A 14,455-nucleotide genomic window follows, 5' to 3' on the forward strand; every position below is an offset into this window, starting at 1 on the left:
CTTCTTGGTAAAAATTTTACTTAGGATCTGAGATTTGAACTTGCCACTGCCAATAAATAGTACATGTTTATATAGAATTTCCAATATTAAACTGTGAGCTCCAGGAGAACAGAATTTGGTATTTTTTTGCTATTTGTGTCCTTGATGCTTTGTAGTTTCTGGCACATAGTAGAAACTTAATATATACTTGTCAACTTGACTTATTTGAAGTTATTACAAACTATTGTTGAGCACTCTGTTGGTGAGCACAGAAATGCACAGAGAAGTGTTCCATTTGATTTCCTGTGAGGAGACCCTCATAAGGTTTCCTCAGTTCCCACACACTAACAAAATTCTTTGTATTGACAAATTTTATTGATGAAGAAAGCCTAGATGTATTTGTTTTGCTGATAGACAAATAATAATCCTTTCAAGAAACAGTTTATGAATTTAAAAAATATCTATTTGGTCCTGTAGTCTTTTCACTCTCTTTTCCAGTATGATAATTTCATATTTAGTATTCCCAACTTCTGCTTACTTAAGCATTCTAGGAAAGATGTGGTATTTAGAGCCTAAGAATTTTAAATTATTCAGTAAAGTCTCTTCATCCACTCCATCCATTCCATATGCTTTCTAACCCAAGTTCTATTTGTTACATGGTTGAAAACAAGTGAAAGATTAGGCTTTATTGTAATAATTTCAAGTGAGCTGATATTTTCACTCATACAATATTCTCATTTGAGAGTCAATCTTATTTCTCTTTCCTTAGACATATTCTTCCATGAGTTTTTTCTTCCTTTTGATTATAATGACTCTTTACTTTCCTTTTTTACCATTTATTTCCTCTTCAGTGGAAATTATAGATAGCATCACCACTGACTAAATAGTTTTTTGGTGACTTACCTGAGCAAAACAAAAATTTCCAAAGAGGCAGGAGCTGACAATTACTTACAGATCATAATTTGAGAGTCACTAATAAGACCCATGTAAACAATAAGTATTTATTAAGCCCATATTACATGCAAGGCCCTTTGATAATTTTTGAGAACTGAAAAAAAAAGATAAAACAGCAACTTTAAGGGACATCCATTGTGTGTGTGTATGTGTGTGTGTGACACGTGTGTCAGAAGGTAATTTCCAGTAGAAGGTGTGAAGATCAGGCAAGATTGCCTGTAGAAAGTGGCATTTGAACTGAGTCTTGAATGAAGCCAGTTATTCTTGGAGTCAAAGTGAGGAGGGAGAACATTCCAATCATGGAGGCCAGACAGTTCAAAGCATGGAAGCATGGAAGGGATTGAAATATAAAAGAATAGGAAGATAGGAAAGTGGTCAGGTTGTGAGGAGTCTTAAATGGAAAATAAAGAACTTTGAGTTTTATCCTATAGCCATAAGGAGCCACTAAAGTTTAGTGACTGCTTATTGGTATGTGGAAGTTGGGGTTTGGGATATGGGGGCAGTGACATGGTCACAATGATATGTTAGAAAAATCACTCTTGAGAGTTGTGTAGAGAATGGCCAAGAATGAGAAGAGTTAAAACAGAGGAACTAATTAGAAGGCCAGTACAATATTACGATTTTCTAATAATAATAGACCATATAATAAAGACCAGAATCAAAGTAGTTGCAGTATAAGTGAGGAGAAGGGGTTATCTAGATATGACAGACACAGTGGAGTTAAAAGTGATAAATATACATGATAAACTTTTTTATTGGAGATTAATTCATTTGGGTTTGTAAATAGCCCTCTCAAATTTGTTTAAGTAAAACATAACTATCATTAGAGAGTGGGTAACAAAATTATTTACACTTTCACGTCAGATTAATCCGATATATTCTTCCTAAAATTGTTTTTCCTCTTTCCTGTAATGTACTTCTTTTTATCTGGTGCCTCTTAGAATCCTTGCCTGCCTTTCTTCCCCAACAGCTAGTGCCTCTTCTCCACATTATGACATATATGTACATATACTATTATATTTACATAAGTTTATAGATTTAGAGTTGGAAGAGAGTCAAAGGCCATATAGACCCATCTCTTCCTTTTATAGATATGAAGAAAAGTTTACAGATGTTGAATACTATGCCCAAAGTCAAGTAGGCAAAATTTGAACTGTGGTTTTCTGATCCCATACAACCATACCACCTCTTGTTTCTCTGTAACAGACTATCAGATTCTCAAAAGCTTGTATCCCTGTCTAGCACAGATCCTAGTTCATAGCATGTTTTCTAATTGATGAATAAAGATTGAGATGTTTACTTGAAAGTATGGGAAGAGCAAGAGAAAAAACAAGGGATAGTTTTGGAGTATGTAGGAGTATCTAGAGACAGTTCATTTACAAGGAGCTCTGGATAACCAGCAGGCAAAAGGAAGGCTCTGGTCATCGATCTTCCAATGGCAGGAAAGCCATGGGAAGTGGCAGAGGATAGCAAGAAGGAAGGGCCCAGAACACTTTAGATAAACTTTACTATTCAATCTTGCCATAGAAAAACTAATGGAAACATATGTTATAAATTTAAATCCTTAGAACCTACAAATCCTCCTTGATTTACTATCTTAGTATTTAAAATTTTTTGACAATTCAGATTACAGATGATATACAAAAATTACTTAAAATTAATGTGAAAATTTGCTAAAGCACTTATTTTTTTTGCATATTGTGACATGATAATGACTGATGTAGATAACTGAATGCTATGACTGTCAGGTTTGCATTCCATACTAGCTGTGAGGAGAAAAAATAGTTAAATTTGCTTTTAACTGTCATTTACAATTATTTCTTTTATATTTATAATCTTAAGTAGCTAATATTTTTAAAAATTTCAACTATAAACTGACTTTTTTCAGATTCTTTTGATGTTTACTTATACAATCCCCTAAAAGTCAAGGGGTAATATGGATAAAATCATAGAAAGTCAAAAAGAAAAAAAAGAAAGTTTAGCCAGTAATATAAAACTCTTTGCTTACTAACCCCACAAAAGTTATTATTGCTTGCAAATCAATGGATTTGAATTTCATCTTACTGCCCTTGGTTCCACCTGTGGTGGAGATGCCAAAGCAGGCAATAAATAATGTACAGACCAGATGGATGAATAAGGAGAATAAGGAGCTGGATAATAAAAACTGCCTATCAAACCTTAAGTGAATAAATACATTTTAATTGCACTAATAATAGCATAAATAACAGTAGGATACATCATAATGGATAAATTTTGATCTGGCTTACTCCATCATTTTTAGTTTTCTTTTAATCCTCAACAAGCTGTTGGTTATATAGTCATCTAGACTTTTAAAAGAGATATTATCTTGATTAAATAATAGAATTTTGAGAAAAAGCATACTGACTTTAAAACATTTGTTTGTTCTCGTTATACTATATGCTTTACATATTTTAAAAAATGAGACTAATAATGGAATCCATCATGCTACTATTTAATATTAAGTTAAATGTATCTGTTGATTCTCACTTTTTGTAGGTTATTCGGAAGGGATGGCTAACAATCAACAACATTGGAATTATGAAAGGAGGCTCCAAGGAGTATTGGTTTGTCCTTACTGCAGAAAGCTTGTCCTGGTATAAAGATGATGAGGTAAGGAAAATGATTTTTATAGATCACCTTTACCCAATTTTTTCTTTTTGCTATGAAAAAACTATTCTAGAAACCATTGTCTCTTACATACAGATTTATATGTTAATTTGCATTTTATGAGAAGATGCATGTTCCTTTCACAACTTTTCCATATTAAAGTATGTCCTGAATTTCTCTTGCTATTAGCTTGCATTGAGACAGCATATATCTATACATATATAGTTTTTTAGTCTTTTTTTCTTTTTTCTTTTTTATGTATCTGTAGCGATTCTCTATTTCCCGAATTTCACCTCCTTCTAAAACATAAAAAACAATTTTACTAATAAATATGCATAAACAAGCAAAAATAAATCCATACATTTTAGCATGTCCAAAAATACATTTCATTGCGCACTTTGAATTTATTGTCTCTATTTCAGGAGTATTGGAAATAAATATATAGACTAAATCTAATGTTGTTAGATTATTTCATAACAAATTGAATGATCAAAAGAAATACTTAATGACCAATTGCCATCTTGGAAAGAGGAAATCAGTGGATCTGCCTCTGTTTGTTGCACGTAATATTATCAGCAAAGATTTGGATGAACATACAAATAGCATGCTTATGAAATGTACCCAGAATCTAAAGTTGTAAGGGATTAGCTCAATTACTGAATAATAAAAGGCTCGAATGTTGAAAATAATCTCATAGAAATAAATGCAATGTCTTATGGAAGTTAAAAAAATTAACTTCATCATTACCAAATAGGAAAGGTGTGGTACCAGATAGTAAATGATATGAGAAAGACCAAGTGGATACTGATGGATTGAAAGCTCAATAGAAGTCCATTGTGGTATGCTTGCCAAAAAAGCTAATGAAATCTCTTGCTTCATCATGCAAAACACAGTGACCAGAACTTGGGAGGTGAAAGGACCAACACACTGTCTCCTAGTCACATCACAACTGAGATAGTGTATTTACTTGACAGTGCCATATTTTACATGATGAACTAGAGAGCAATTATAGGAAAAGTATTAGGCTTCCAGAACATGATATACAAAGAGAAAAGGAAACTCAGCAGGAAGTGATAGACATCTTCAACTATTTAAAAAGCCATCACATGGATGAATAGTTAAATTTGGCACCAGATACCAGAATGAGCAACGATGGATGAAAGTGATAGAGAGACAGGTTAATGCTGAGTGGGAAGGAACAACTTGATCAGAGCTATCTCCATGAGCAGCCTCAGGAGCTTTTTTCTAGTTTCTCTCACTTTAGGTTTTCGAGCAAAGACTTCATGAAGTCTGGCCAGAGATGCTGCTAAGGGACCCTTGTTCAGGAAGTAGTTGGACTGAATGGCCTCTTGGGGCTTTTTAAAATGGATATGTTATGATTCCTTTGGGAATGTTTTAGCAGATAGAATAAGAAATGTTTGTACTACAAATCCCAATTCTCCAGGCTCTCATCATTGGCCTGCATGGGGAAGTGACCATGCTAAATTTCTTCAGCAGTTTTGAAAAAAACACATTTTTCGAGACTGACTAGATTTCACAGTTTTGTATTGGCTTCACCTCAATTTCTCAATCATTACTTCCTTCTACTCTTATTGTTACTCTTCTATGATTCCCCACTAAGCAAGGAGAATGTAAACATAAAGTGCACGCCATGATCACTAAACACCCAGGCTTGAAAGAGAAACAGCTGAAACTCTTTGATCTGCTATTTGCTTATAATAGTTATTTGGAGATTTCCTATTTTTTAATATTTGAAAAATTAAATGAATTTTTCTGTTATTTCTAACAAAATGACAGTGAGTATCACTTGGGGTTAAAACATTGCCTTGAATATCTTCTTGAATACTTGAATACATTCATTGTCTTAAATATTTTAAGTAAAGAAATCTTTGAAAAAAATTGTTTTCTCTATTCAATCTTCCTTCATCCTTATTACATTACATTTTCTCCAATTTTTCAATTTATATATATGTATTTATATAAACATACATTTTAACAAATATCTCCCAAGTTAAATTTCTTTATATTTCTGGTTGCCAAATTATAGTTCTTTTGTTATTGGTTGAGACATATCGCCACATTCTGTAGTTATGACCCAGCAGTTGAAGTAACAATAATAAATTGCCAGAAGATTCTAGGGTCACACATGACAGGATGGGAATGTGTAGTGAAAAGAATTCTACATTTAGAATTGGATGACTTGGTTTTGAATCCTCACTGTTCCATTTAATAACTGTATCATTGTCTAAGTCAAATAGCCCCACCATCTTTAGCAGGATTATTGTAAGAAAAATGCTTTGTAAATCTTAAAGTAGTGAGCAAAATACATCAAAAACTTTATAATTCTGTATGTGTTAACTATTGTTATTATTAAACAATAATAAACTGAAATGGTACCATAATACACACAATGTAGGTATTGTACTGACAATACCACAAGCATCTTCCATTCCATAGGTACCCAACTTATGATGGACTCAAATACATAACAGGGCTGGCACGTGAGCAATCTAAACTCCCACTTGAAGTTGTGACCTACTGGGCTCCACAACAGCTGCTGCCCATTGCTTTTGGATCTCCCTATCTTCATAAGATATGGATTTCTCTATGTATGTTGTCAATTTAAGATGGGAGAGTTTCAAGGAATTCTACCTTTCTCATTTTGGGTTCTAGGTAGGAGGATGTTCCTATATTTCCCAATTGAACAGAAGAGATAGCTGGGAGGAGTTATAAGTTTTTTTTTCATAGTTGGGATTAGAAATCCAGAAAGATTGATAGATGTGATTCTGAATGTACTTTTTCTTAGAAACAGTAATGGAATGATAGTTAGATCCTGTAAAACTATTAGTAATGTACTAAATATTAGTAATGTATATTATGAGTTAAATAGACTACTGTGAGGTTGTCTAGAAACCTACTTAACATTGTTTTTATGGAAAATTGCATTTAGTGTTTTTAAGTTAGGGATCAATTGTATTTTCTCCTTGTGACATACTTATACCTACTTCATTGTCTATGAACAATATTTCTATAATACAATGACATCACAATACTTCTCTTCCTTAAGTAACTAAAATAAGTACAATAACTATGTCATAAATTGTCACTAGTTTTTTATTCAGGAATTCATATTGAGCCCTTATTTTTTCCATATGTTTCCTGGATTCCAAAACCAATTTTCGGAGACTGGAGAATACGCAATTAAACATTTCTTAAACACTTAGTATGGATCCACTAGGCACTAGAGCACAGAGACAAAAAGACATTGTGCCTTCTAGAAGTTTACATTTCATTGGATATTCCATGTACAGAGATCAGTAACACAAAGTAATTTGAGAAGGGGAAGAGCCTACAATCCAGGATGGAATCTTTATTGAAGGCAGACTCTGAGTTAAGGAGTCCTTGGAATTCTAAGTGGAGTTCATAAGAAAGTGGGCAGTGTGCAAGGGTTGGGGGATCAACTCTCAGGAGACATAGAAGAGGGAGCTAAAAGGCAGTAGCATATGAAGAGATTTTGAGTGTGTATGTGTGTGTGTGTATAGATACAAACATAACACATACACAAATATATACATACAAATAAAATGTTTTCAAAAATATCAACAAATTGTAAAATTTTTATTATATTTTAAATGATCAGTTCTCAGCTGTAGAATAATAAATATAGAAAAAGAATTGGAAAAATAGGACAGAAAATAAACAAAATTACCTTATTATGGTTATTATTAGTACAATGTATGGAACACTGAACTAGAAGTTGAGAAACCTGTTCTTCTTCTGGCCCCATCATTAGCTAGCTGTGTGATCATGGGCAAGTGACAGTGACTTTCTCTTCCATCAACCAGATTAGTAAACCTCCCTTGCCTTCTTTTACAAGGATATCATGAGGATTTAATGAGATAACACATGGGAAATTTGAAAATTTAAATGTGATTTTGCTCTTGGAAATAACACTTGCCCCTGGGGCAGTATTCTTGACCACATTTCTTTTCTGTACCTTATCATTTCATATTGATAGAGGAACAAGAGCTAGAAGTTAGGCCAATGGTTCTTGGCACAGAATAGCATGGAGAGTGAGGAAAAAAGTTCAGTCTCAGATGCCATCATGCTCAGTGACATTTCCATACTTCTTCCCACTACCATTTGTATTTATTAGCAATGGGGAAAACAATGTTGTAAATGAATAATGCCCTGAAGATGAATGGTAAGTTTATAGTAATCAGCATTTTTAAACAGCTTTCTAATTCTTTGCTTCCTTAGGTGGCTAGATATAGTTAATTAGAACTTAAATTTTGAGCCAGATAATCTCTCAATTATGGACTACTTAGAAACAGCATCGGGTTGAAAATGCATTAGATTTGTGATTAAAAGACCTGGGCTGGGACAGCTAGGTGGTGCAGTGGATAGAGTACCAGCCCTGAAGTCAGGAGGACCTGAGTGGTACCAGACCTTAACACTTTCCAGTTGTATGACCCTGGGCAAGTATCGTGGGGGAAAAAATTGAATTAAATGATCTTTTAAGTCCCTTCAGTCCCTAGATGTTGATTTCTTTTATCTATAAGCCACACTTTAAAAATTATTGTTGCATACTGTAATGAAATCGCTTCCTTGTCACTACTGCTATAACTGACAAGGAGGTTTTTAAGGTATGTTGTATATAACTATAAAGTTCCTAATGGTGCTTTGAGAAAGTCTTTAAGAAAATGTGATTATGTTATAGTTTGAAAAATAATCTACATTTTGCTACAACCTAAAAAAAGTTAAAACTCATTTACTCAAAAGGAATGGAAAAGGCTATCTGTTAAAAGAATTGCTACTGAAATTAAGACTTTGCCAAGAAGTTAAGCGGGAAAATTTTTGAAATCTGTGATTACTTTAGCTCTTAGACTTCTCTTTATATTTGACTATGACTTTGTGTGGTACTGTTTTGTGATAATAAGTAATGGATATAAAATATTCTTCTAATCCTTCTGTCGGAAGATAGTTAGGTACCTCAGTGGATAGAACACTATTCAAATCTAGCTTCTTGTAATTCTAGGTAAGTCACTTAACCTCTGTCTGCCTTAATCTACTAGGGAAGAAAATGACAAACCACTTGGATTGTATATTCACAAAGATCAGTTGTAACTGCATTACTAAACAGCAACAACTTTTCTGTTAAAGTTTCAAGGTCTATTTATCTGCCATATTCAGTTTTAACTATAGCTTATTAATTTAACAAATATCTTAATAATATGTTCTTAGCCTTTTGCCCATGGCTTGAACTTGACCTTTTTTTTTAATTAAAAAAAAACTTCACTATTTTGAATTTAATCAATTAAAGTAAGACAAGGAAGACTTTTCCGAATAGGAAAGGTCAAATAATCAAAAGATAAATATCTATTACATGTTTAACTATGTGGTAGATACTGTATTAAATACTTGGGATACAAAAAAAATTAGTTCTTGTCTTCAAGGAGTTTACATTCCATGGCAGGGAGAGAATGTATAAGATATATACAGAGCAGATGGGAAGACACATAAGAAGAAAAGATACTAACAAACTTGAGGGACCAGGAAAGGAAGCCTGCAGGAAATGGCCCACTGACCTGAATTTGGAAGGAAGTCAAGGACTCCAAGGGGTGGAGGTTAAAAGAGAAGACATTTCAGACATGAGAGATAGTCAGCTACTGAGATTGGAATGGAACACCAAGCATCACAGTATGGTTGAAACATAATAGGATGGTGATCTGGAAGGAAATGGGAAAGATAAGGGGTGAGGCTGTGAAGAGTATTCAGTGTCAAGTGAAGAAATTTATGTTGGATCCTAGAGATAATAATAGGTCACTAGAAACACGGATTGAAATGAGAAGAGATTTGAGGCAGGACAACCAATGAATGAGATGTTAGCAGAGTCCACTCCCGATGTAATGCGAGCTTCAACTGGAATAGAGAATGTGTGAGCAAAGAAAAGGGGATACGTGGAAGAAATGGTATGGACATAAAAAGAATGCTATTTGACAACTGATTGGTCATCCAGGGTGACAAAGACAGAAGAGTCTGGACCATTAAGTATTTTCGAGTGTGATTTTATTGTTTAGTAATGCCTGATTTTTCTTGACTCCATTTGGAATTTTCTTGGCAGAGGTACTGGAGTAGTTTGCCATTTCCTTCTCCAGCTCATTTTGCAGATGAGGAAACTGAGGCAACCAGGGTTAAGTGATTTGTCCAAAGTCAGGCAGCTTTAGGTATCTGAGGCCGAATTTGAACTCAGGAAGTTGAGTCTTTCTAACTTTAAGCCTGGAACTCTCTTCACTGTGACACCTAGCTGTGCTCTTATTACTTTTAAACTAAGAATATTTCCTGGAACCTATTTTTAAAAATAGTAATTTATAATTAGCACTAATTAACATAGGAGAAATTAGCATATTAATTTAGTAAACATTTTAAATGCCAAGAAGATCAAACTAATCCCTTTTGGTGTTATTTATATAATTATTATTCAGCATACTCTTTTCTTTATAAATAATTTAAAGATAAATTTCATCTTAATTCAAGTTGAACTATGAAGAATCCTCCATTATTGAAGAATGAATTAGATTTTGGTGTATTTTTTAAGATTCCAGAAAGTAAGCTTCAATTGTCCAAAAAAAAAATTAGAGACCTTTCTAAACAACATAAAGATTTCACATCTAGATTTTTTTGTTTCTTATCATGTTCATTAAAATGAGAGCTATTTATTGCTCTTACAGATAAATAGTCAGTTTTGTCTATTTAAATTAAAGTTATGTCAGTATTCAGTTGACAGCATAAAGTTTATGTATTAGCACTCATCAAGTCAAATTACTTTCCCTGAGTTGTTGAGATGGATGAGAACAGAGTTGGATGAGAACAATATGGTGAGAAAAAGACTATTTGAATTTTCCTTGTTTTCCAGAGTAAATGGGAGGTAGCCTTAGAAGAGAAGACTAATTATGGCACAGGAATTAAAGGGAATTAAATGGAAAAATTATAAAATTTTTCATACATAGTTCATTTATTTTAAGGCCCTTTTATTATTTTTGAGATTTATAAACTTTTCTGTTTTCTTAGGAATAAACATGAAGACTATAAGAAAAAAAATGCATTAGTTTCACGTGTTATAATTAAATCTAATGCTCTCTCTTGCACTGACTACATAAGTAATGCTAACAAAATATAACTAGCAAAATAAAAAATGCACTCCAGAATTAACTGATCTAGGCAATTTTCTGTATTTGAAACATAATAGACTTACCCATTTCTGATAGGGCTGTTGAAGCTAGATGATGGACAGGGAGGAGGCTTCGGAAAAAGCCGGATGGGATAGAAACAGGACTTGTGCCATTAAAAAAGGATTTGGGGCTTTGGCTATCTTTATTTTAAAATATCAAAGTAAAATTTGAGAGAAATCCGATAACTTTTCATGCAAACATAAAGCATGAATTTACTATTGCAAAATATCATTGCTTTAGGAAAGTAGATTTTATTATGTATGCAATATTCAAAAGAAGTCTGTGAATCATTGTTGACTATTCAATCCTTAGCTTTAACTTGAATAAATATTTGTGATAGGCCAGCAGAGAAGATGAAAAGTTCTAGTACTACTCTGATGACAAAGGATACTCAGAAGGTTTTAGGAGAATATAAACATAAGCATTTCAAGTGGAAATACACTAACCTCAGGCTATTAAAGAAAATCCAAAAAAGCAGATTGAAATAAGGATATTTTCTGTACTTGGTCTCAAAAAAGTCATGAACTCAATTTTTGTGGTTTGAGGTGTTTGGATAACATGAAAAAAAGATTACATGCTTCCATAACATTGATGTTTACCCAGTGTTATTCTTATTTGTAACAATGATAACCGTAATTCTCTTGGTAGGAAATAAGATGTTAGACCTAGCTCTCCACATGATGTTCCCAGGCAATCCACACTATGATAACTTATCATTATATTATGTCAGTTCCTATTCCTGTAGAACAGACTATTGCCATCTAAACAAGAATTCAACAGTGTCACACTGACAGAACATTAAAACACAAAATTTTATATTATTCCAAATTTCTTTTCAGTCATTGTTGGTGCACATGCATACATTTTAAATAGTTTCTTATTAGCACACATCCCTCTTAGAATCTATGTGTTTCTCCACTTAACATTATTTCACTATAAATATTTCTATGTACTGATGTAGTTCACACACCTCCTTATCGATTTCCATTATATTAAAATAGTTTTCCATTGTCTAAGTTAAATGAGATGAAAATACCTCCCAAATACTATCTCATTTTCTGTGTTAATTGTTCCAATCTGCAGCTAACAATGTAGTCTCAGATGGAAGGATAAATATTTTCTTGGAAAATTAAACTTTAAATGTCAGTCTCAGCCTCATTTAATGACTTTTGAAAATAAAAGACTAAGCCTTTTTTGCAAAAAGTTTTTATAAATGCAAAATGTCAAAAAATGCAAATATGAAATATATTGATGTTTAAGAGTAAAAATCTTCTACTTAATAATCCTAACCATATATTTTGAGTGAAGATTATTCACAGTTTTAAAATGAAAGCTATGGCCATTGGTCAGTACATTTTGGATGGATAATCACTTGGGTATTCATCAAGGAATTCTAAAATCTTGAAGTGAGAAGGGAAATTGACACTCTTCAACTTTCCTTTAGAATATAACTTTTTCCATTTACCCTAAGAAATTGAAGTTAAATTAAACTGTAACCAAGATCTATTTACTATTTTATCATAATCTATCAAACTTGAAAAACTTTTCCTTCAAGAACTTGAGGTAGTTGAATGTATACTTTTCTAGAAACTGTAGCACCCCAAGGCAAAATGGAATAAAATCCAGAATTTTAGTCTTAACTGTGGAATTTCCTGTCTCCTTAAAGTTGGTCTCTTTACTTTCTGACTTGGCTTTCGTATAGTTCTGAGAGTTGTTAAGTAACAGGTCAGAAGAGATTGGATTTCAGTTTTCGTAGAGTGATTCCTTATGTGGTGTTTTTATATGCGAGTCTTGAAAACTTTACATAAAACACTTTGAATTGAACATTGATCTATAAATGTTCATTAAAACATTAAAAAATAAGATATGCATACTTTCAAATATATAACTCTAGGCTTTACCTGGAATCTCTGGCTTTTATGATAAAAACATCATAGCCAAGTATATTCAGAAACATTTTAATTTCATTGACAATGTATTTTCTGAAGTTAAATTTCAAGTTTTGTCCCATTCATTATTAAAAGCAAAATACTATTTCATATTTAATCTGTCTGTTTTGAACTCCTAAACGGATATTTCAGGTTCATTTTTTTGCAAGTAGAATGATATAATCATAAAATTTGGAAACTGGAAGAGTTTAGAAGTTTTTTTAATCCAAATCCTTCATCTTATAAATGATGAATTTTGTCAATGCAATTTTATGTTTTGGTTGAAAAGAAAACTAAAAGTAGAAGATTTGAACATTAAATCCCCAAGGAAGATTTTAATGAAACTGGAAAACTTGAGAGGTTCCTTATTTTATCCTCCACAAACAAAAAGGAAAAGCAAAACAAAAACCAAAAAGCCCCACAACTTTTATTGTGACAAAAAAAATGAAAAGAGATTTTTCTTTAGAAAACCAAAATGCATACAAATCCAGTTTGACAGAACCCTTTCCTGAAAGTGTCTATGACCTTCCTTTGTTTTCAGACTTGATATATAGGGAAACTCAAATTATTTGGCCTTTGGTTAATAAAGTTTTTCCTGAAGTTTAAATAATTTCTTAAACTTTAAGACAAAATATATAATTCATTTCTACTGATATCAAACCCTATCCTTTCTGAAAGTCATATTTGAATGCTTACTGAAAATAGAAGCTGTCTGATCCAAGAGAATGTTGTAACTTTGTTTCTCCACTCCCAAATTATAGTAAAAGTGCATACTTTATGGGAAAATATACTGAAGTAAAAAAAATTAGATAATGAGATAAAAGAATATGACATTTTATTTTCAGGCTTCTATTATCTTGGAACAAAAGGGGAGGAATAATTATTTTAATAATTTTGAAGATTGTAATGTATTACTCTTTTCCCCTACCATTCGAATTCATTTAACCTTGGTTATGATACATTAGCCCAAATTTCCTACATCTTTTGGCCAATCTCCTTCTATCTTATTTTGAGATATTTCTGGGGAAAAAATCATTGCATGGAAGAAAGAAGTTAATTGATGGAGTTATTGGGTGAAATTGAAAGAATCATTCATTCATTTTTCAAGCATTGGGATGAAACATCTTTTGTAGTCTTGATTACAGTGGTGCTGTAAAACCGTGTACAAATAAAAATTCATGGTTAGTAAATTAATAATAACAATGAGGAAAAGAGTACTATAGAAAAGCACAGGAAAATTTCAGAAATGGGTTTTATTATATTTTGTAGGCACCACTCATTTTACTTTGGGTGGGTTTCAATAGTCTAACCAAATTAAATAAAAATGAAATAATATTAATGATAATATTCACACACAATGACTTAAGTATTGAACCAACAGACTGAAACACCAATCCCTCCCTTTCCCTTCCCACACTTCTGCTCCCTCTTTTTGGTTGTAGCTCTTGGTGTAGATGCTATAGTTTGAGAGAGCTGCTTTCATTGGCTGGTTGTCATTCAGGCTGGGTTGTCATGTGACTGCCTGTCTGTGCCTGCTGTACAGGTGAGAGGATGTTCTGCACAGCAAGTGTAGACAGGCAGACACATGACAACTCCGTCCAGCCAGTCCCTTGGTTCCATCAGAGTTCCTTTGCTCATGGGCAGATACAATCAGTCTGTACCAGTCCAGATTTGGGGAATTTTTTAAGAAGGAGAGGGAAAGGGAGAAAAACACACAACAAAATTAAACTTTAA

The 14,455-nt window shown here is 32.8% G+C and overlaps 1 protein-coding gene across 9 annotated transcripts in view; it reads left to right on the forward strand.

Moving 5' to 3' along the window:
• Positions 1-14,455, forward strand: part of DNM3 (dynamin 3) — a 565,331-nt gene that overhangs the window by 262,844 nt on the left and 288,032 nt on the right. For all 9 annotated transcript variants that reach the window (XM_031936892.1, XM_031936891.1, XM_031936888.1 and 6 more), the window contains one exon: positions 3,451-3,564. In XM_031936892.1, the coding sequence (XP_031792752.1) occupies positions 3,451-3,564 (114 nt within the window). The remainder of the gene's footprint in view (positions 1-3,450; positions 3,565-14,455) is intronic.

The sequence above is a fragment of the Sarcophilus harrisii genome, chromosome 4 (genome assembly GCF_902635505.1).
Source record: "Sarcophilus harrisii chromosome 4, mSarHar1.11, whole genome shotgun sequence".
In the NCBI taxonomy this organism is placed as follows: domain Eukaryota; kingdom Metazoa; phylum Chordata; class Mammalia; order Dasyuromorphia; family Dasyuridae; genus Sarcophilus; species Sarcophilus harrisii.